The 23538-nt window shown below is 39.7% G+C and overlaps 1 protein-coding gene across 1 annotated transcript; it reads left to right on the top strand.

The window, feature by feature from the left end:
* The first annotated feature begins 1243 nt into the window (after window positions 1–1243).
* ccdc15 (coiled-coil domain containing 15) lies at window positions 1244–23366 on the top strand. Its single transcript, XM_078426618.1, has 10 exons — window positions 1244–1510; window positions 5238–5387; window positions 6029–6229; window positions 7766–7882; window positions 13186–13341; window positions 14426–14545; window positions 17996–18099; window positions 18871–19032; window positions 20929–21077; window positions 22336–23366. Exons 1-10 carry the CDS (start codon window positions 1358–1360, stop codon window positions 22452–22454), a joined length of 1431 nt encoding a protein of 476 aa, XP_078282744.1. The 5' UTR covers window positions 1244–1357; the 3' UTR covers window positions 22455–23366.
* The last annotated feature ends 172 nt before the right edge of the window (window positions 23367–23538 follow it).

Raw genomic sequence — 23538 nt, 5'->3', positions numbered from 1 at the left:
CGGCTGGGTCACCTGGGCGAGGGTGTCTGATGTTGTGAGACCCGAAACACCCGATGACCCCAGGTCACATCACTGAGGATGCGTCCCAGTGCATCCAGGAGATGTATCTTGCACACAGTTCAAACTTAAGTACAATAGGTAGAGCAAAGGGGATGGTACAGAGTGCAGAGGATGAGGGGGGACCTCATTGAAACTTACCGAATGGCAAAAGGCCTGGATAGAGTGAATGTGGGGAGGATGTTTCCACTAGTGGGAGAGTCTAAGACGCGAGGCCATAGCATCAGAACAAAGGGACACACTAGAAAGGAAATGAGGGGACATTTCATTAGTCATAGGGTAGTGAAGACCTCATTGCCGATGGAGGCCAGGTCAATGGATATTTTTAAGACGGAGATTGACACATTCTTGATTAGAAAGAGTGTTAGGGGCTACATTTAGAACGGAGATGAGGAAGAACTTTTTCAGTCAGAGGGTGGTGAAGGTGTGAAATTCTCTGCCTCAGAAGGCAGTGGAGGCCAGTTCGTTGGATGCTTTCAAGAGAGAGCTGGATAGAGCTCTTAAGGATAGCGGAGTGAGGGGGTATGGGGAGAAGGCAGGAACGGGGTACTGATTGAGAGTGATCAGCCATGATCGCATTGAATGGCGGTGCTGGCTCGAAGGGCTGAATGGCCTACTCCTGCACCTATTGTCTATTGTCTATTGAGGCAAAGGCAGGAGAATGGGGTTGAGAGGGAAAGATTGATCAGCATGATTGAATGGCGGAGAATTGATGGGCTGAATGGCCTAATTCTGCTCCTAGAAGTTATGAACATAGCTCCCATCATAATGCACAAATGTCCCTTGAACAAATCATTCTAAAAAAACATAATTATACTCGAATTCTGCCCCTAGAACTTATAAATATAGTTCCCATAATAGTGGCCTAATTCCATCCCTCGAATTTATGAACATAGTTCCCATAATAGAGGCCTAATTCTGTCCCTAGAATTTATGAACATAGTTCCCATAATAGAGGCCTAATTCTGTCCCTCGAATTTCTGAACATAGTTTCCATAATAATGCACAAAAGTCCCTTGAACAAATAATTTTGAAAAAATATGAATTTATAATCTTCAGGATATGATGGAAATGTGTCAGCATTAATAAAGAGGACGATTTGACGGTTATTACCATTTGGTTGGTGTCCCTTTACCAAGAGTTCCTCTACCAAGATGGCGGCGGGCGGTTTGAAGGGAGCTGGGGGCGGGATCTCGGGCGGCTGTTGGCTGAGCGAGTGGCGGTTGGCGGTTGGTGTGAACCGTTGCCGCGGCGACACGGCGCTTAGTCGCTCCCGGGCGGGCGGGCGGGCGACACGGTGATGCCTCGGATAACGCGCTGTGGGCCGCCGCCGCCCCACCACCGCCGCTCCCGCACCGCCAGGGTGCTGGCCGAAAGGAACCAGGCCGTGGTGCCGGTGGGAGCCTGGGTGGAGATCGCCAGGGACGGGCCCGGCGAGCAGCACCCGGCGTTTGTGAGTACCCGATGCAGTGGGCGGTGGGTAGCGGGCAGCCCGGTGGGTAGCTGGCAGCAGACAGAGCCGCAGTCGGGTTTAATGCAGCCCCATTCTCCAGACATGACCGGAGCGTTGGTTTGCTGTTTCCATGGACCCGTTAGTCATAGGGTAGTGAAGACCTCATTGCCTATGGAGGCCAAGTCAATGGATATTTTTAAGATGGAGATTGACACATTCTTGATTAGAAAGGGTGTCAGGGGCTACGAGGCAAAGGCAGGAGAATGGGGTTGAGAGGGAAAGAATTGCGGAGAATTGATGGGCTGAATGGCCTAATATGTGATCAGCACTAAGAAATGACTGACATGACAGAAATGATGGTTCTTGACCATGTTTGTGTTTCTTTCTATGTTTTGTTTATCTGACTCTGTTTTAAAAATATATATATTTTGTTAATTAAGGCTAGGCACAATAAGCTTTGGCTGCTGCCTACACCTTTTTTTTCGGTCAGCTAATATCATGTGTACTATTTAACTTTCACAACTGTATGGTCAATCTGTTGTATTGTATTGACTGGAAAATAAATAAATAGAATACCCGAGTATATGCTGGCCCTTTTGCCCACTCACATTGATTCCTCTTGCCTGCATTACGAACTTCTAAATTCCATTACCTGTCTAAAAGCCTCTTAAACATGTCAGACTCCATCATCACCCCCCCAAAAAAAAACCTCTAAAAAATCTTTAGAAACTAGTTACTCTCACCTTAAACCTACACCTTTTTATATTCCTGCTATGGGAAAAGGAGTATGCCTATCTTCCCAGAGAGGCATACCCTATTTATGCCCACATGTGTAAGAAGGAACTGCAGATGCTGGTTTACATTGAAGAGAGACTCAAAATGCTGGAATAGCTCAGCGGGACAGGCAGCATCTCTGGAGAGAAGGAATGGGTGGTGTTTTGGGTCGAGACCCATCAGTCTGAGAGTCAGGGGAGAGGGAGATGCAGATAAGGAAGTGTAAGGTGTGAAAACGAGGCATCAAAGGGGTTGCTGATCAAGGAAAATGTAAGATAGATCATTGTTAGCTAGAAGAAGGTGACAACGAAGCATACAGAGATAACATTTAATCAGACGGACAGTAAGACTGGCTGGAGAACTAAGTAGGGGAGGGATGGAGAAAGAGGGAAAGCAAGGGTTACTTGAAGTTAGAGAAGTCAATATTCATACCACTGGGGTGTAAGCTGCCCAAGCGAAATATGAGGCACTGTTCCTCCAATTTGTGCTGGACCTCACTCTTGACAGTGGTTGACGTCCAGGACAGAAAGGTCAGTGTGGGAATGGGAGGAAGAGTTAAAATGTTCAGCAACTGGGAGATCAGCTAGGTTTAGGCGGATTGAGCGGAGGTGTTCAGCGAAATGATCGCGGAGCCTGCGCTAGGTCACCCCAATATATTGGAATCCACACCTGCAACGAGTAGATGAGGTTGGAAGAGGTGCAAGTGAACCTCTGCCTCACCTGAAAAGACTTGGGGTCCTTGGATGGAGTCGAGGGAGGGGGTATAGGGACTATGTGTCACCCCTCAGCCTCCTTTGCTCAGAGAAAACAAGTGCAGCTGATCGATTCGCTCATCTGGAATACATCTCTGGCACTAGTTTCACATAGGATGGTGCAGTTAGCTAGACAATCTGCTGTTTTCTATAATTCTAAAGATATTGATTTGTATTTGCATTTTTTAAGTAGAGCTCTTAAAAATACATTTTTAAGTAGAGCTCATTACTAAGGTCCAAGGTTCCCACCTGCTTTAAAAGGATAGAAGTAATGCCGATGCCCAAGAGGAGTAAGGTGACCTGCATCAATGGCGACTGAATGTGGTACTAACATCCCAGTTTATGTGGTGCTTTGAGAGGTTGGTTATGACGCATATCAACTCTTACCTTAGTAAGGACCTGGACAATTCGCCTACTGCCACAATAGGTCAACTGTGGATGCGATCTTGCTGGCTCTCCACTTTGCACTGGAACACTAGGACAATAAGAACACAGTAAGAAGTTCGACGACAACTTGACGTTTTATTCAATCATATCAAACTCTGTGTCTCTGCTCGTCCATATGTAACTGGATCATCAACATATTCAGCATGAATTGACAACAACACTTCTCATAGAATACAGAACAATATAGCACAGAAATAGGCCCTTTGGCCCACGTTGTCTATGCCGAGCATGGAATCAAGATAAATTCATCTTATCTGCCTGCACATGATCCATGTCCCTTGATGCCCTGCATATTCATGTGCCTGAGGGAAATTGGTTCGGTCTTTGTTCAAGGAAGAAACGCCTATCTAAACGGTTATTGAGATATCCTATCTAAAACCCTCTTAAAACCCATTATCGTATCTGCGACACCACAGCTAGCGCGTTCTAGGAACCTACTACCCTCTGTGTAAAAAAAGTAACTTGCCCTGCACATCTCCTTTAAACTTTTCTCAGCTTAGGATATAAAGCTCGATAACCATCAACACAAGCAAACCCCAAGCCCCTGCTCTACTCACTCTATACCCATTATTGTGTAGCCAGACACAGTTCCAATGTCATGTTGACATTTTCCAGCTCAACTACCATTATTGGATGAATAATGGCTTATGGTGTGCCAAAATACAGGAAAACGATTGAAAACCTAATAATCTTGCTCTCGCCATCAAGACTAAGGAGCTGATTATCGACTTCGGGAAGCGAAAGCCAAAGATTCACGAGCTTATCTTCATCGACAAGATTGCGGAGGAAAGAGTCAACAACTTCAAGTTCCTGGGTGTGCATATCCCTGAAGATATATCCTGGGCCTAGCACATTGATGCAAAAGAAACCTCATCAACTCCTCTACTTTCTTAGAAGAATGCAGAGATTTGATATGTCAGCGAATACTCTACTGAACTTCAACAGGGGTAGAGTGGAGAGCACGCTGACCGGCTTGGTTCAGCAACTTGAATGGCCAAGATCACAGGTACTGACCTCTCCACCATTGAAAGGATCTATTGAAGGCAGCGCCTCAAAAAGACAGCAGTATCATCAAAGACCCACACCACCCTGGTCCACATTCTCATTTCAATCTTCTCTGGAAGAATGTTTGGGAGTCTTCCCATCAACCGTCAGGCTGTTGAACTCTACACAGCACTCACCTCAGCAACTATGAACTTCTATATCTGGTTGCGCTAAGGACTTTGGTTTTTTGGTGTAGCATTATGGTTATTAACTTTTTAATTATTTTATTTATCTGTGTATTGCGTTTACGAACCTGTTAAGCTGCTGCAAGTAAGACTTGTTCTATCTTCAGTACATATGACAATTAAACATTCTTAACTCTTGAAAATCATTGATTTATTCTTTCATTATATCAGTACATATGACAATTAACCACTTGACTTGAAAATCATAGATCTATTTCAGTATTGCATGCAGTGATCATGCTGGCTTGGAAGGGTAATATACTGGAAATTGAGAATTTTGCTTTCATGGAACTTTAGAAAATTATCTTGCCAAAATATTATGGCTTTGAGCTAGTCGCCTTTTTTCAATTATTAAAAAAGTATTTTATGGAAGTTTCCAAATACCTTGTGCCTTTAATGCTCATTTTCTTTGACACGTTTGAAATGTTGTCAGCAGTCATTGTGAAGCTTTTATTTCTTAAAATTATAACTATTCTAGCAATAAATCTTACAGCATTCAGTTTAAGATGACATCTTTATTTTTAGATTACTGCTCTGGAAGTAGATGAGCAACTAAAGGAAATCCGTAAAGCAAAGTTGGAGAATTTGAAACGTTTTCAAGATGAAGTGAAGCATCGTGTGACCGAGTATGCTCGCATTTGTAAGAAACATCAACAGCAACGAACTTATGAAGCAGTAAGAAAGTTTTTTTTTAAATCCTTCACCTTGTGAAGACAGACATAAAGTATTTGTTAAGAGCTACATGCATTTTCAGCATCAAATAACCGCCAACTATTTTGGTCTTTAATAGGGTCTACCGTTTCCTTAATTTTCTTCCTCAGTGTAATTATAAAAATCTTTGCTTTTGATTTTATCTGCTGATATTTTTTCAAGCGCTTTACTGCCTTCCTAATATTCTTTTTCATTTTTACCCAGCTTCTTCTATGCTCCAAGGTTGAAGCAGCTACACAAATCCAGTTAATTGGCATAAATTTTGATAATATTTTTACCTTCAGATTAAGTATCCTAATGCATTATTCCCAAACAATAGAAATGTTAACAATGTCAAATCTCATCGGGCAGCATTTCTGGGTCTCTAATAATTACAACCGCCGCATTAATTGGGATGTTTTTAATTCATGTTTTACATTTCCTGGCAATAATCCTACCTGAATTGTGCTAGAAAATGTAATTCTTCAAATTACAGTTTGCTTAAAACCAAAGGAAATAACAAAAGAAAAATTATAGAATTTTCACAACTTACTTGAAGAAATTTCTTGTGACGTGATAAGGGCCCAATTATACAGAGAGCTTCATTGTTTATTATTTCTACTTAGGTTGAAAGGGATGATCGTGTGATAAAACAATCCTCTGCCTCAGCTGAACAGCTCATTCCAAATAAAACCACAAGCCTGCTTCGCAGCAATGATAATGATGTTGGGTTTGCTATTTTAAGCCCAAGCTCAAGGTGGGTATCTGCACAGGGGCTGAGTAATGAAAAAGAGGAAGATGATGTATTCAATGATCAAGCCAGACAGGTGAGAAGCTTAGAGGTAATTAAACAGCAGCTGCCATTTCCTTAAAGTTCTTTCATTTTCAGATCAAAGTCACTCTATGAAGCTAACACTTCTAAGTATAAAATGAAAAATTCCACACCCTGAACTGTGCTATATGGAGTTTGCATGTTCTCCCTGTGTACACATGAGTTTCCGCACTCCAGATTCTCCTGTTTCCTCCCACATCTTAACCATATTGCTGGTTGGTAGGCTACTGTAAGTGATCCCTAGTTAGGTGGTTCATGGGAGAACCAGGATTGTGCATGAGTGAAAGAATAGTTTGGAAGAAGATAAATGGATGTATGCAATTGATGGAATGGCTGTAAAAGATGATATAGATTGAAAATCCACCTACATTGTCAGGATATATATGAAATCTTCTTGTATCATTGTACCAATGACAATGCAATCTTCCATTGCCTCGCAATATTTAACGTTGACTCACTTTTAAAAAAAATGTAAGGACAGAGCATCATTTTTTTCATATTCCTTTTGGTGAATCTTCCACTGGCACCATTGATAGATATTCTAAGGAACAGGTTTGATTAAGTGGAATTTATTTTATTTATTCTTTTTAGGAATCTGGGTATTGCTGGCAAAGCCAGCGTTTACTGTTTGTATATAATCACCCTGATTCAATAAGGAGTGCAGAAACACTCATTTGAAGGAGGAGCAGGTTCACTTCAAAGTGAAGATCCAATCTAATGAAAATGCAACACATGCCTATATCAATGCTCAGCAGTCTCACAAGCAGGAGATTGAATCTTTATTTCCTATCACATTTTGATGTAAATGATGATGAACAACTATTTGATTTCTGAAAGATGCATTTAATCTAATATATTCCACATTTGATCAGAATTTCTCCATCTTGTAACTTGAGTTTAATTTTTGTGCCCATTATAGCCATATATCCACAGTCCATTCTAATATTCAGCTCCACTATATAATTCAAGAAATATACTGTAGTGTTGTTAATTGTCATCCTTCTGCACCAATGGTAGCAATAATTATATGTCTACAATAAGGATTCATTTCTAAAAGGGATCAGATTTTGTCTTGAGGTCAAAAGTTATTTGGGAGGCACAAAATGTTAGAGTAACTCAGCGGGACAGGCAGCATCTCTGGAGAGGCATTTCTGGAGCAAAGGAATGGGTGACGTTTCGGGTTGAGACCCTTCTTCAGATTGATGACAGGGAAGTGGGTGGTACAGAGATAAAATGTAGACAGACAGTAAGACTGGTGGGAGAACAGGGGATGGAGAGGGAGGGAAAGCAAGGGCTACTTGAAGTTAGAGAAGTCAATGTTCATACAGCTGGGCTGTAAGCTACCCAAGCAAAATATGAGGTGCTGTTCTTTTTCCTACCTCTGGGGTGTATGCTACTCGATTTCATACCGCTGGGGTATAAGCTACCCAATTCAATTAAAATACCCAATTCAATTCAAATAGTCCTTATTTGTATTTGGCCACAAAAACCATTCTTTTGCAAGTAATAATAGAAATATTGATTGTTTCAGCTGAGCAAAGTTACAAAAGAGGCTCGTCATCGGCTTGCATCATGTCAAACAGTACCACAGATGGACCTGTGCTCAAGTCTACCAGGAGGTGTCTGGAAGGTATCTCCAACAAGAGATGTGAGTTTTCATTCTCTTGATAACATTTGTTTCTATTGATCTTAAAGCTCGCAAATCCCCTAAAAATCAGTATCTTAAAGTGGGGAGAAATTGTTTTTGACTGATTTGGTAGTTATGATTTCTTCCTCCAGCACCTGCAGATGCTGGTAATCTGAAATAAAAATGAAACATGTTGAACACGGGTCAGACAGCATGTTTCAAGTCAAAGACCTTTTGTCAGAAGTGGAAAAGGGGAAAGCATTTTGGTTTCAAGGGTAAGGTGAGGCTAAGGTTGCCATGAAGTAATGCTGTAAAGGCCATCTGGTCTGTGGGTTTGTGGAGGCATCTGTCTCTGCTCTTCCCTTTCTGGATCTCTGATTCCATCTCAGGAAAGAGATTTGTGACAATATCCACGACAAGCTTACAGACTTTCAGGATTATTTCAACTGCATTTCCTCCTATCATACTTGTATGGGCTACATTCCATGCTTCCAACTCAGTTCAATGACAAGAATTCTCAAAGGGGTGCTCACTGATGTCTTCTTTCTTCCTAAACTGTGCTTTCTTTGCCGTAATTGAAAGAGGCCTTGAGCACATCTTGTCTGTTTTCTATACCTCTGTTCTCACCCTCTCCTCTTGGACAGTTCTCCTTATCTTTACCTTCCTTTTCACCAGCCTCCTCATTTAACGGATGATCTTTCATGATTTCCACCAGCTTTAACATGACTCTACCACTAAACATCTTTTCTTCCCCCTCCCCATCAACATTTCAAAGGAACCATTCCCTTCACAATTCTCTGGTCTGCTTGGTCTGTCCTTCTATCCCCAATGACTACTCCTCTTCTCATGCCATTTTCCCCTGCCATGCAGGAGATACGCATCTGTCCTTTTATCCCTTCCCTTCTGGCCATCCAGTGACCCAAAATGTCCTTTAAAACACAGCAACTATTCACTTAAGCTTTTTCCATTCTAGGATACTGTAATTGTGATCACAATGTGCTTTCCTCTACATTGGAGAAACCAAACCTTTTTGACTTCATTGTGGAACACCTGTTTTCAATCTATTGGACAGCTCGGAGCTCCCTTTTACCTGGCACTTCGAATAGTCTATTTCACCCACTCTGACCAATTTCTCCGCGGTCTCTTGCACTGCATCTCTGTTTACATCAGAACTGACCATTTCTGTAATATTCATCTGTAATATTGGTGCAGATTTTCTCTTTCCATTTGCAGAGCTTGACGGCTGAGCATAGTTTACATCACTGGATTTCACATCTGTTTGCATTACTTTGTGCCTGTATTTTCATTCTCTAATTGCACTCATCTCATTGCTTTCTTTTTCCCCCCTCTCTCTCCAACTGCCCCCGTTAACACATTTGACCAGAGGACCTTCACAATTTATACTCATGGCCTAATCCTATTAGTGATATTGCCTATGTTGATAGATATTGCCTAAGACAGACCCAGCGGCTGCCGCAAACATCCTGGAATGCTGGCGAGAACGAAGAAGGACCTGGTGGACCGGCACGAATGTAGACTGACTCGGTGGGTTGCCCGAGGCCACGAGTGGTGGCGAAGAAGGATCTGGCTGGCCACTGCCTGCAAAGGAAGTTCGGAAGACGCCGAGCTTGGCGTGAAGATTGAGTGAGGAGAGGAATGTTGGTTCGCAAGTCAATAGAAGGTGACGAAGGAGGCCCTGCAGCAGCCTCGGGCCTACCTGGATCAGGGGCGCTCCACTACATCCAGCATGTGGACAGTACGGTGGACTTTGGACTTTTTGTAAATGGTGCCAAAATATGACGACTGTGCATGTGTGAGCTGTGCAAAAAGAAATTCACTGTGCAGAGCATACGTGACAATAAAGAATCATTGAACCATCGTCTTATTAAACATTTCCCCCATCTTCTCCTCAACTTAACACAGCATTTTGTTCTTTCACAATTCTGATGCAGTCTTTGACCTGAAGTGTTAACTCTGATCCCCTTTCCACAGATGTTGCCTGACCTGATGAGATTTTTTCATTTCTGACTTTTATAAGCAGTTTGCATAAGATCTGTTTTAAGAGTTTATGATTGAGAATAAAGCGAGGAGCACCATGATATTATTATCAAGGGAGCCAGCATTTATTTGTAAAGATCACATGATCCCTTGAAAAAGTGATTGACTATGTTCAAGGTTTGAAAAGTGGAAGCCAATGCCAGTGGATGTTTTTATATTGTATTATAGTCAGTCTGCTGAAGCTGAAAGTTAAGTATTTGATGAATAGTTATTAACCTGGCAAGAGAATTGGCCAAGTATCTAAAGACTGAGGATAGAAATATTGGGCGGGCGGTCGGTACAATGACACAATTGCGACTAACAGTACCTGGGAACTAAACAATGACGACATATAAAGCTACGTATCCAAGTATGTCTATTAGATGGAAGCACTAGCTTTTATAGATTCAACAGATTTAACAAATATATGGCAAATGAATCTGTTATATTGCATGCTTGGATATAATGCGATTACTAATTTGGTGAACACTGTTTGAATTACGCAGGTTGATTTCGTAGTTTAGAGATACAGCGCGGAAATTGGCCCTTCGGCTCACTGAGTCTGTACTAACCAACGATCCCCGCACATTAGCGCTATCCTGCATATCCTAGGGACAATTTACACTTATACCAAGCCAATTAACCCAGTAACAATGCAATTTCGATCAGGAATTAGAAAACTGTTTAAGGGTTACTTTGGAAATTGACAAGCAGAAAAAAAGCTGTCTTGGAAAAAGGTATTGTTTGTATGGAACCTCCCTGCAGTAATCAGACAATATTTTCTCTTAACACAGGATGCCATTTTCACTGCAGGAGGCCATTGGCAAAGGATAAAGAATCACTTTATTGTATCATAAGTATTTTATTGATACTTGTGCAGCGATATTCTGTTAAGCAATGTAACATACAACCTTCAATATTTTTAGCAACTTGATACCTACTAAAAGTACCTTTTGAAATTGTGAATTTGAAACTCTCTAGCCCCTGACTCCCTTTTCCCATTAGACACAATTGGCTTTATTACATGATTTTCTATAACGCGGAGTTTCTTAGCAACACAACTGTTGTGTAATAGCAGAACTACTCATATTATTGTAAGATGAGAGATTGCTCTGATATGTAGCGTTTTGGGTGTCAAATTTGAATGTCTAATTTACAAAAGACCCCAGATACAACATGTAATTAGGAAAGCTGCCATAATGTTTTAGTTTTTTGCCAGATTAATTAAGTAATAATGTAGGGAAGTTTGTGGCGTTTGTGACACCACATCTGGAATACTGTATACAGTGTTGATTATCTTTGAAGAGAGTTGTAGATGTTGTATAGGTAGCTCGTGGTGGGTTTAATAGACAAATACCTGGAATGGATGAGTTGCCTTATAAGCAACAAATGAACAGGTTGGCGTGTATCGGTAGTTTAGAAGAATGAGGATGCGTTGATTGAAATATTAACTCTTGAGTAGCCTCTTTTGGATCGATGTGGTGATGTTTCCTCTTGTGAGAGAATCTAAAACTAGGGGGTCATTGTTTAAACATAAGGGGTCACACTTTTAGAACATAGAACAGTACAACACAGGATCAGTCCTTTTGGCCCACAATAAATGAAAGATGAGATGTCATTCCTTTTCAGAGAGTCATGAATCTGGAACACTCCTCCTTAAAGGGCAGTGCAGCATAGTCTTTGAAAATGTATTCTGCCAGATGTAGGTAAATTCCTAATAAGCAAGATGCAGAAGACGACCCTGGGGGGAAGGATGAGATTGAGGTTGAGAATACAGTCAGATCAACCATGATATTAAATGTTGGGACAGGCTTGAGGGAGGGGGTGTGCTTCATCTAATCCATTTGTTTAAACCGTTCTTTCAATGGTTGGTTGAAATTTGGAATCCTCTTCAGTAAACAGTAAATGATGCATAGTTGTAAACAGTGCCAATCCCATGTCAAGTTTCTCATTGAAAGTTTGTTCAACATTTCTACTGATGTTTGATGGAGCTAAGTCAACTGGGATAAAGACTATTTTTGTGATGTTCATCTCTGCTTTATTGTATAGAATTGACTACTTTGTTGAGAAATTTGATCTTAATTGGAATAATTTGCGGGGTTTTAGTACTGCATATTCTGACAAGTTGATTTCATTCCTAGCTCCCTTTAAGTAAATATAAGTGATGAGAGGGGAAGGCAATACAGTGACACCAGAAGGAATCTTTTTTTAAAGATCAATCAATTTAGGAATCAAAGGATCAAGATATTTAATTTTTAAATGATAAATTATTTTAACTGTCCATGGGCTTAAAACATCAATTTAATATTTACTTAGCTTTTGTTGCAGAGCAATTTATGGTTCTTATAATTACAGCAATAACTGAACCGATGTCAGGTTATGAAACTATCTTAACTTTTCAGAGTATAGCTTGAACCCGAGGTCAATGGTTGGAATTTTGAGATCAGAGTAGGTGTACAATGTGGAATGAAGAGAATTGATTTCTTTTGTTTAATCATTTTTTCCCCACACATCCATGAATGGATTTGGTCAATCTCTGCATTGTAGTATATGAACGTTAATTTGCCATTCGATTCTGTCAATAGTGACACAACATCTTGATCTTCAATCTCTAAGCATTTACAAGTGCAACAGGAATCACTGGATATAAAAGTACAAATAATATTCTTGTCTTGTCGGTAAATAGTGAGTCAGTTAATGTGCTTTCATCATTACAAATGGTACAATACTATTTTTCCCTTTCATTATAGTGATGATTTTTATTCCCCCTTGTGCATCCTGCCCTATTCTGATTACAGAAGTACAGATATTTTACATAAATGTACAAATGAACGGCATTGAAGGTTAAAATAAATATGTAGACCAGGGAATAATCAAATCATAAGTGAAACATTTGTAGATCCAGTCTAACGGGAGGCATTATAATCGGGTAACCGATCGGGATTGATTGAGGAGTTGCAGGTCTTAATGTTCTACAGACTTGATCAAATGCCTTGCATGTTGAGAAAGCTTTCAGTTTCACTTCATGAACGAAGGGTTTGTTTAAAAAGATTTTATTTGTGTGCATGTGCACTGTTGTATCTGATAATAAATTTTCACCATGACTAACTTTGTTAATATCTGTCATGTTCCCCGGTTCATTAAAATGTGCACAGAATAATCTTCCTTCCTTTTTTTGTAAACTATTCTACAAAAAGTAGAACTACAGTTTTTTTTGCATTATCTGAAAAGATGACAAAGTGAGTTTTCTAGCCAAGTTCATGATTTGCATGCTTTCTGCTTTCCAGAATCCGGCATCTCGAAGTGGGAGGGAATTATGTGTCACAGAAGATTTCACATGTTTGAAAGACCAACATGACCTGCCTGCAGAGTTGCAGGAACAGCCTCAGCAATCAACAGATGGGAAGCATGTTACTTTCCACCCTGAGCTACAGTATGAGAAGGTAAGACTTTGGCTTCTCCAAACTCCCCAGCAGTAAGCATCAGACTAAAATCCATTTGTATGATTTTAAAATCAATGATGCATTTTAATCAGTACAAAAAATAATACTTCTTTGAAACAAACTTAAATCTATTTTTAATTTCTGCTTATTTAAGTTTATCTCTTTTGTTGAAACAAATCTTACAACATCTTGAGCTTAATTTCTCAGAAGGCAAGTAGAATCCTTGTCCCTTCTTCCCAGGTTACTTCAGAGAATTATTTCAGAAAGTGTAGCAATCGTCTTGGTTTACATAACTCCTGTATAATTCTGTTGAATGAAGCTGATGCATTTATCAACATGAAATATTTACACCAGTCTCCCTTGTTGCCAATGCAAGTTGATTCTAAAGCATAAAACTGCAGTTCATCAGCACCCGTTAAATCTGGATTACACTGTCACTCTTACTTGCCACAAAAAAAGAGAAATTAAATTATTGCATAGTATATTTGGGATACATTTAGATTGAAGAACTTTTCTTGAGACATTATAACGATATGGAGATTCTTAATGTGGTGAATGGATTCAGAAATTAGCAATCAGATAGTTTCATCAGTTCAGTTAACCACCTTAAAAACTATGAAAAGTCTATTAAAGGATTGTCTTAATAAAGACCATGTAGGGAAAGACGTCCTGCTAACCGTAAGTGACAAAGTTGCATTTAACTGTTTAAAATGAGCAGAGGGGCTGGTATTTGAAGTCCCAAGCATGCATGAAAACAGCATGATCAATTTATACATGCACTGGTACCTCACTTAAAACTTGTGCTGATGAAATCAGTTCTAAAAGAGATCATAAAATATTTAAGATAGACACAAAATGCTGGAGTAACTCAGCGGGACAGGCAGCATTTCTGGAGAGAAGGAATAGGTGATGTTTCGAGTCGAGACCATTCTTCAGAACGAAACGTCACCCATTCCTTCTCTCCAAAATGCTGCCTGTCCAGCTGAGTTACTCCAGCATTTTGTGCCTATCTTCAGTTTAAACCAGCATCTGCAGCTCTTTCCTACTCATAGACTATTTATATATATATTTGTGTGTGTTTCAGGCCTGCGGCAGACTTAATCGTGAGCCTTACCCCACGGGTTCCTACCTCGGATTTAGTACTGACTACAAGGCAACGATCATCCTGCGGCCAGGTGTGGACCAGGAAGAGAGTAAGAAACAGGTATGTTCCCCTGCCCTAGAGATCAGCTAAACAAATTCTTTGTTGTGATGGTTCACAAATGTTCTTAGTCTAATTGACTATTTTTATAATAATAATAATAATAATAATAAGCATTTATTTTATATAGCGCCTTATCGGGAGCTCAAAGCGCTTTACAAGAACAATCATAACATAAAAACAAACAGACAAACTATCCTAACGGAGAAGCGGCGAATAAACAGCGCCAGCGTCCTCTCACGTCAGGGTCCGGCAGTAGACAACAAAAAGCACAGGACACACAGATACAATTTTTTACACAAACAGCCATCACAGTGATTGCTCTAGGCACACCCTCACTGTGATGGAAGGCAAAGAAAAGTTTTATCTCCTCCTCATTCTTCTCCCGTGGTGCCACGAGGTGATCGAGGCTCCCAACTTTTTGAAGCCCCCACCGGGCGATGGAAAGTCCCAGGGCCGAGCCGAGCAGGCCGATGAAAGTCCTGAGCCCCCACCGGGCGATGGAAAGTGCCGCGGCCGAGCCACGCAGGGCGATGAAGGGCCTGCGAGCGGGTCGATCGTACCTCGCGCTTCGGGGCGGTCGAAGCTGCTACGGCTGGAGCTCCCAAAAACCGGTCGCCAGCCAGGGACCTGCGAACTCCCGATGTTGCGGTCTGCAGGGCCCACGGCCGAAGCCTCCGAGATGGTAAGTCCAGGCCCTGCGACCGGAGTCTTCAAGGTCGATCCCAGCTGGAGGCCGCCGACCACGATGTTAGGCCGTAGCGCAAACGGAGATACGACACGGTAAAGGTCGCATCTCCGTTGAGGAGGAGATTAGAAAAAAGGTTTCCCCCACCACCCCCCCACATACACAGAGTTAAAAATAGAACAAAACGTACATTAAACGATGACAATAGACAAAAAACAAAAAAAAGACAGAGAGACTGCCGGTGAGCCGCAGCTGCAGAACACAGCCACGCCCCTGTTGGTAGAACACGCCCCTGTTTGATAGAAGAAAGAAAGCTTTATTTTAGGAAGCTAAAATCTAATATTCATTTTATATGCCTTCTAACGACTTACCCACCTCACTTGAATGCGGAAAGTTGGCATTTCAATGAAATGACCCGTTAAAAGTTCCCTCCAGTCCCTGCTTCAATTTACCATTGAGTCATGCAGCGTGGAAACTGAGCCTTCAGCCCAATGTGCCCACACTGACCAATATGCCCCATCTATACTAGTCTCATCTGCCTGCATTTGGCACATCACCCTTGTTCAACCTATCCAAATGTTTCTTAAACGTTGTGGCACTACCTGCCTCAACTAACATCCTCATGCACCTAGTTCCGTGCACCCACCACCCTCAATGTGAAAAGTTACCCTTCAGGTTCCTGTTGAATCTATCCCCCCTCACCTTAAACCTATGTCCTCTGGTTCTTGATTCCGCTACTCTGGGCAAAAGACTCTGTGCGTCTACCCGATCTATTCCTCTCATCATTTTGTACACCAATTTCAGAAAACCAGACTTTGTCTCAACTGGCCAGTTCTGATGAAAGGCCATTCACTGTAACATTAACTCGGTTTCACTGTTCTGTTGGATGTTGCTGGATACTTTCATAATTCTCTTATATTTAAACTTTACGGTATCTGCAACATTTTGTATTTTACAGTTCCAGCATTATTTTGTTTCCTGTCGTATTCATGTTTTTTTGTGACATGAAAGGAGACAATTTGGCAATCGTCTGCTAGCTCAAAGAAGTTTCACCAATCCCAATCTCCTTTTACTTCCCTGAAATCTATTCTCCTTTAAGTGACTATCAACTGCACCTTGATTCTCCCAACACTCGACTACACGACGTAATTTATAGTAATCGTTTAAACTCTCAACCAGCATGCTTTTGTGATGGGGAAGGTAAATCGAGCAACTCGGGCATCCCACATGTTGACAAGGACAGTGTGCAAGCTGCACGTAGACTGCAGCAGAGAGCAGGTGAACTCGGATCCATGGACCTGTGTGATGCAACAGTATTACCTGCTTTGTCACTGTGCTGGCCTCATCTTCCATTTGCAAGTATGCAGGGCAGATCACTTTGTACATCAATATTTAGCAGTCTATTCGTAATTAACTTCACCATGCTCTTTCAGCCATCACTACCACATCTTGTCATTTAATCTCTCTTAATCTACATCCAATAACAAACACTTTAGGTGTCTTCCCTGCCCTAACCCTCTGCAATGGGTGATCACATTCTGATTCAAAAATCTCTGATTTTTTCCCTCTTAGTCCTTATGCAGGGTTCATTGGTAACTCTGTTTCTTCCTCCACAGATGCTGTCCGGCCAACTCAACGTTGGCATTTTCTGTTTTTATTTTATTGTCCTGTAGATGTTGATACGGATACTGCAAACGCTATCAAAGATCCTGGGGTTAGACAATGCCTGAACTCTAGTTCCTCATTTGAGGACAAACAAACAATTTCTCTCATAAATAACTAAAAATATGAAAAATACAGTATAACATTGATAATTAAGAGGTTATTCAATTGAGTAAAAAAATGTAAGGCAGACTATTATTTAAAGAATGATAGATCAGTATATAATTACTTGCAGAAGGATCTAGTCGTCCTAAAACAAAAACAAGAATGCAAATATAGTAAGCTGTGTAAAAGGCAAACAGTACATTGGCCATATTATAAGAGGTTTTGAGTAAATAAAGATGCCACCCTCCAGTCTTCCAGTACCTGTGACTGTGAAAATATCTCTAGGGCCCTAGAAACTTCTTCCCTTGCTTTCCACAATGTTCAAAGTACACCTGGTCAGGTCCTTGAGATTTTTCTGCCTTAATATTCTTTAATACTGCGATCACCTCCTCTTTTGTAATTCGGAGATGGTCCAACATGTGACTGCTCATTTCCATCAATTTCTTTGCTTCCATGACTGAATGTCAGAATGTATCTCATGTTGAATGTTAGAATATGCTTAAAGGGCTGAATGGCCTACTGCTGCAACTATTTTTCAATCAGCTGAAGGAGGTCCAGCTGTAAAGCTCCATTGAAATCGAATAATCTGTTGAAATTGACTGGAAATTGTGATACAAATCGCAGAGAAGCAAATCTATTTATCAATTGATAAATTAATGTACAATTTTACGATTGCAATCAAAATATCAACTGTCATCTCTTAGTTGACTTTGAGCCACCTCGGTGCTACAGCTGCTTTATAGATGACCATGTTCAAAGAACTATTTGTTCACAAAATGCTGGAGTAACTCAGCAGGTCAGGCAGCATCTCAGGAGAGAAGGAATGGGTGACGTTTCGGGTCGAGACCCTTCTTCAGACTGACTTGTTTACTATGTTAATGCATTGTAGTTTCAAAGTGGGAGCCACTTCTAACAGGCATGATAATCTGCAAATCATTAGTGTGCTACAAAGTAGGAGAGTAATGCAGGCCTATTTCCATTTTGAAATATTTTCCCAGCGTGGCAGCCAGTATATGAGGTATCGTCGCCTCTTCATGGATATTGAACGAGAGCAGGTGAAAGAACAACGGCGCCATCAGCAACATTTGAAGAGAATAGCAAAGTGAGTGGTCTTTTTTCTTACACACAGACTGATACGGAAGGCGGTCATTCAGCCCTCTGGATCTATTCTGGCTCGTAGCAGAGCAATCCCGTATCGCATTCCCCTCACCTTATTTCTTTAAATTGTCAGCATTTATTTTCTCTTAAAATTGCCATCAATTCCCCTTTGATTTGTTTTGACATTGGTCTATTCTCAGGCATAATTTTCAGTAGCCAATTAATCTATTTCCATCTGTGATATAGGAGGAAACCAGAACATCTGGTGGAAACCACATGGCCACAAGAAAAGTATAGAAACTCTATAAAGAATGTCCTCAAGGCAACCATTGGAGCTGTGAGGTGGCTCCACATGTAACTATTGAGACATGGTTGAAAACGAACAAATTAATTGCTGCTTCGCTAACAAAACAGAATCCAATGTTGTTCTCTTTTGTTATAAAAATTTCCCTCCAGGGAATTTGGCTCCCAAAAAATTAAATAATAAGCAAATCACATATTGCCTGAACTTGAATAAAAGGTTTTTATGGAAATTAATCTATCAGAAGCAGAAGGGCTTACATTAGTAAAGTATTTATTATGTCAACGTAAAACATTCTTAATACTTGAGGGTATTACTCAGTGAAAAAGTAATAATTGATCTTAGACTATGCCATATTTATAAATGCATTTCACAATAGCTTTGTTTATTCAACCTGAAATATATCCATCGCAACCATTAGTTTTTGTCATTATCTCAAAACTGAATTCATGTTCCTTGTTTTTTAAAATTCAGAATTAAGGAGGAAAAGGAGAGGCTAAGAAAAGCAGAAGAAAAAAGGATGATTGAGTTTGCTCATCAATGCGAACTAGGGATTGAATGTGGAAGGACTGCTCAGTTAAAGGAAGAGGAAAAACAGAGGGCAGCCAAAAGCCAACGAAATAGAGAGAGTGCAAGGTATACTGTTTGATTTTAAGAACATTGACATAGTTTATTCACATCAATCTGAAGAAAGGTCTCGACCCGAAACATCACCCATTCCTTCTCTCCAAGATGCTGCCTGACTTGCTGAGTTACTCCAGCATTTTGTGATACCCTAGTTTATTGACTGAGTCATTAATTTAATTGTACACGAGTTTATTCTTCAAAAAATACAATATGCACGATCTTCATCCCATAATTTAAAAAATGCAGAGAGCAGTATCAGCCATCGCATATAGCCTTTTTCAACCTTACAAAAACATTTAATTGTCAAATGAGGGATTGTGGTGAACTCTTCTAAAACTTGATTGCTCTTCAAAATTCATCTCTTTTCTTCGATTTCTGATTTTAAAGCTCTGATTCTAACCAACAAATCCACTACAAACTAAATCCCAGTGCCAATTGGATTCTAGCAAGGCTGGAATGTCTCTCCATCCATCTAACTAGCTTTCTCTGCAGTATGTTTAGTTCAGTTTAGAGGTACAGTATGGAAACGGCCCCTTTGATTCATCAAGTGTATACTGACCGTTCAAATTAGTTCCATGTTATCCCACTTTTGCATCCACACACTGGGGATAATTTACAGAGGCCAATTAACCTACACATCCACACGTCTTTGGAATGTGAGAGGAAACCAGAACACCGAGAGGAAGCCCATGTGGTTATAGGGAGAACGTACTAACCACCCACAACCAGCATCTGAGGTTAGGATCCAACCCGCGATCCTGTGCAGCAGCACTACTGACTACGCCACTGTGTTGTCATTGAATAGCAACAAGAGAGAATCAGGTGATAAGATAATAAACTAGGGAGGTTATCCCTGTCTCTTTCAGACAATTGATAAGCAACAGGGGGAGAAGCTTGTTAAAATATCCGCACGTTCGGTCCTATTAAAATACAGATAATAATAATAATAATAATAATAATAATAAGCATTTATTTTATATAGCGCCTTTCCAGAAGCTCAAAGCGCTTTACATAAACAATCATAACATAAAAACAAACAGATACAAATTATATGAAAGAGGTTACACAAGTGTAAAATGTGAGCATTGAAACAATCTTGGGATTCTAAGGTGTACAACCTGTAAGTGTGGGAAACAACTTCAGATCCTGGTTTACTCCGAAGATAAGACAAATGCTGGAGTAACTCAGCGGGTCAGGCAGCATCTCTGGAGAAAAGGAAGAGATGACTTTTCAGGGCCGAGACCCTTCTTCAGTCGATGAGACAGGGAGGCGCAAAACTTGAAGTATGAAAAGGTTCAGAACAAATCAGAGCCGGTACCAATGACCAATGAAAGGTTGCACCCACATTGGTCCATTGTTGGCTGTGGAAGAGGTGATAACGAAGTGATATTGGATGTAAGCGGTGAAACTAGCAAGAACTGGCACCAGGGTGGGGGAGGGGTGGAGAGAGAGGGAATGCATGGGCTACTTAAAATTAGGAAGAACGAGCACCACCTCATATTTCACCTGGGCAGCTTACAACCCAGCGGTATGAATATTGATTTCTCTAATTTTAAGTAATGTCTATTTTATTTTAAAAGCTGTTGGACTAGCAACGTAATTGGTGTTTTCTTTTGTTTATCTGCATTATCTTTTTTTGCAATGTCAATCTGTTGTTAAACAGTTTAAAGTTCTGGAGGATGCTGCGAAGTAGTGCTCATCTGTTTAAGACTGTTCATTGGCCTTGAATAAACCAGTTCATTACAACAGAATAGAAACTCATCCTCTCGCTAAAGATGCACAATAGAATTAAATATATAAATTAAATTCAGGCAGGATTAACCTGCCAATGTATCCATATGATCCATAATAATAGATCATAGAATTTCTTCAGGCTGTTTTGACAGCATTTTATATTTGTTGCAGATATATAGAAGCCTTAAGAGCACAGATGATGGAAAAGATTAAATTGCAGAATAATGATCTGCCACCACTCTGCTGCTGCGGATCTGATTTTTGGGATTCGCATCCCGACAAGTGTGCAAATAATTGTGTCTTCTACAAAAATCCAAAAGGTATGCCTTAAAACTGAATGTGATATGGAACAATATTTTTCTAAGTATCTGCATCTTATAAATTCTCAGGAACATTTGATAATTGAGAGCTGCCTCAACTCACTTCATCAGAAGGTTGTGAGACATATTGATGATGATTTCTGCAAAATATATACTCATGTTGGTTAGAAGTATCAGTAGTAACTGTCTAGATTCCTTTTAAACTTCGTAGTACTGTCGATCTCCACTACTTTGGCAGCTGGTTGCAAATATTCACCAGCCTCATTTGACAACTTACCCGTCAGACCTCCTTTACATTTCACTCCTCTCACCTTCAAACTAAACTATGTCGATCAAATTTGGACCATAATTTACAATAAATGGATTCTAGCCAAAACAGTGTGAGGCTCAATTGAGATCTACAGTACGAGAACCCAATTATTTTCACAGCATGTATGATGTTGTATCACAATACAAAGCTAAGCAGTAATAACTATAATAGATTTGATACTTATAATCAACCAAAATGACTTCAGTCATTGGGATTGCAGCAGTAACTTAAAAGTGTACATGGCACTCCACAATTACTGAGTTTCTATTTGTGAAGATTATAGTTTTATTCTAGCAAAATTAATTTAACACCAATTTTTTTAATGTTAAAGTCTCAATTAATTAAAGCTATCCCCTTTATTAATGGATAGAAATATACATCTGCTGTGTCAGGTTAATAAACATTGTGATTTCCTGTGAAATACTCTGGATTTTCCCTTAAGGCTATATTACTGACTATTATTGGATTTGACAAATGTCTTGATTTTAGCACATTAATTTTCTGCTACACTTTGTGCTACACTTTACTTGACTCTTTTGAAAACTTGAAAATTGCTCAAATCTTTGAGCTGAACATTTCCAACAGTTGAAGCTTTAAGGTTTCATACAATGCCACTCGAGCAGCTGCAGGTCTAATTTTACCACAGATCACATGGAATGCTTCACTGTTTTATTAAGATAATAAATAAATTCTGCTTAAAATTAATTAAAGCATTAAAAAAATGTGAGCATAGTTGTTCAAGAAAAGCAATAACACAGGTTATTGAGATTTGTGGCCTTGGTGCACAAATGACCGGGTCAGCCATCACTGCAGGCTTCATAGAACAATAAGGTACAATTTGCCTTTTGTACAATTTGGGTCCAGTTTCAGTCAGTTGATAATTGTGTAATCATACCAAGGATGGCCTTCACTAAATTTGCACCAATTTTTCCTCTCCTTCTTCCACAGTGTACGCCAGAGCACTGCAGTCTGTGTTATGCTCATACGATGCTTGGGAGGGACACTATAGGAATCATGCTTCAGTGAAGAAGTTTGCATTAATGAATGTGTGTCAATCCAAGAAGTAATTCACCTGCTTTGGGAAACTACATTCAGTCCACTGATAATTTTTCACTGAACGACTCAATCTATAAGGTGTGATTAGAAAATATGTGAGTGTTTTTATTTTCTTAATGACTGGTATTTGATAAACTATTTAGTGTTTTTTTGTATGAGAAACTGATTTTTAGATATTTAATCATTTTTTCTGAATTTTCCAATTGAGCGTAAAGTTTGATAAATTTGAAAAGTATCTTCATTGGAGACCATTTTAAAGAGAATGATGGTGTGTAAACTTAGAACAACAATAAAGGATCACCTCAAAACATGTTTCATTATTTCATGTTTCACAACTATATGTTACTTCAATCCCCACCCTCTCACCTCCTGCTCTTAATGTGCCCTGCAAAGAGAGTTCCTAATGTGCCCTGCAAAGAGAGTTCCAAACAGAGAGATGCTTTTGAGAGAATAAATAATCATGACACATGTCGCTGGATAAATTTCATATTTTTGTAGGTTACCTTTGAGTTTTTTGCTACGTGTTTAATTTAAATAAAAAAGATGGAATATTTGCATTAAAAACGTTATTTGATTAACTATTTCCCACAATTTGCCCTTCTACAAATCCAAACATACATTTCGTTTTAACACTACAACTTGTGGAAAAAGTGTTATCAGCCACTTAGCAATTTAGCAATTAATAAAGCATTCAAATGATCTGAAATTGAAATGTCCAGATCAGGCAAATTAAAATCAGCAAATTAAGATGACCCCGGCTGTTGCATTTTTGTGATGACTTTGACCTTATTCATATTTGTTGTGTGTGTGTGCCAAGTCTTTCAATAAAATGCTGACTTGAAATTAATTGTTTTTTTCATGTCTAATAGTCTAACCAATAAATAAAATCAATTGAGTAATGCATAAACTACTGTTTTAATTTGTGCTGCTAACTTCAAGTTTAATAATTTGTGAATGTTTTTGGTATATATATATATATATATATATATATATATAATGTTTAAATAAAATTAATTTAAAAATCATCAGTTATGGAAATAGTGTTTCTGAACTAACTAAAAGTAAGCCTATGCATTATCATTGTTACTTTGATCT

This window comes from Rhinoraja longicauda, chromosome 32 (assembly GCF_053455715.1).
Source record: "Rhinoraja longicauda isolate Sanriku21f chromosome 32, sRhiLon1.1, whole genome shotgun sequence".
Lineage (NCBI taxonomy): Eukaryota > Metazoa > Chordata > Chondrichthyes > Rajiformes > Arhynchobatidae > Rhinoraja > Rhinoraja longicauda.
This window is presented reverse-complemented; position numbering and strand designations above follow the sequence as displayed.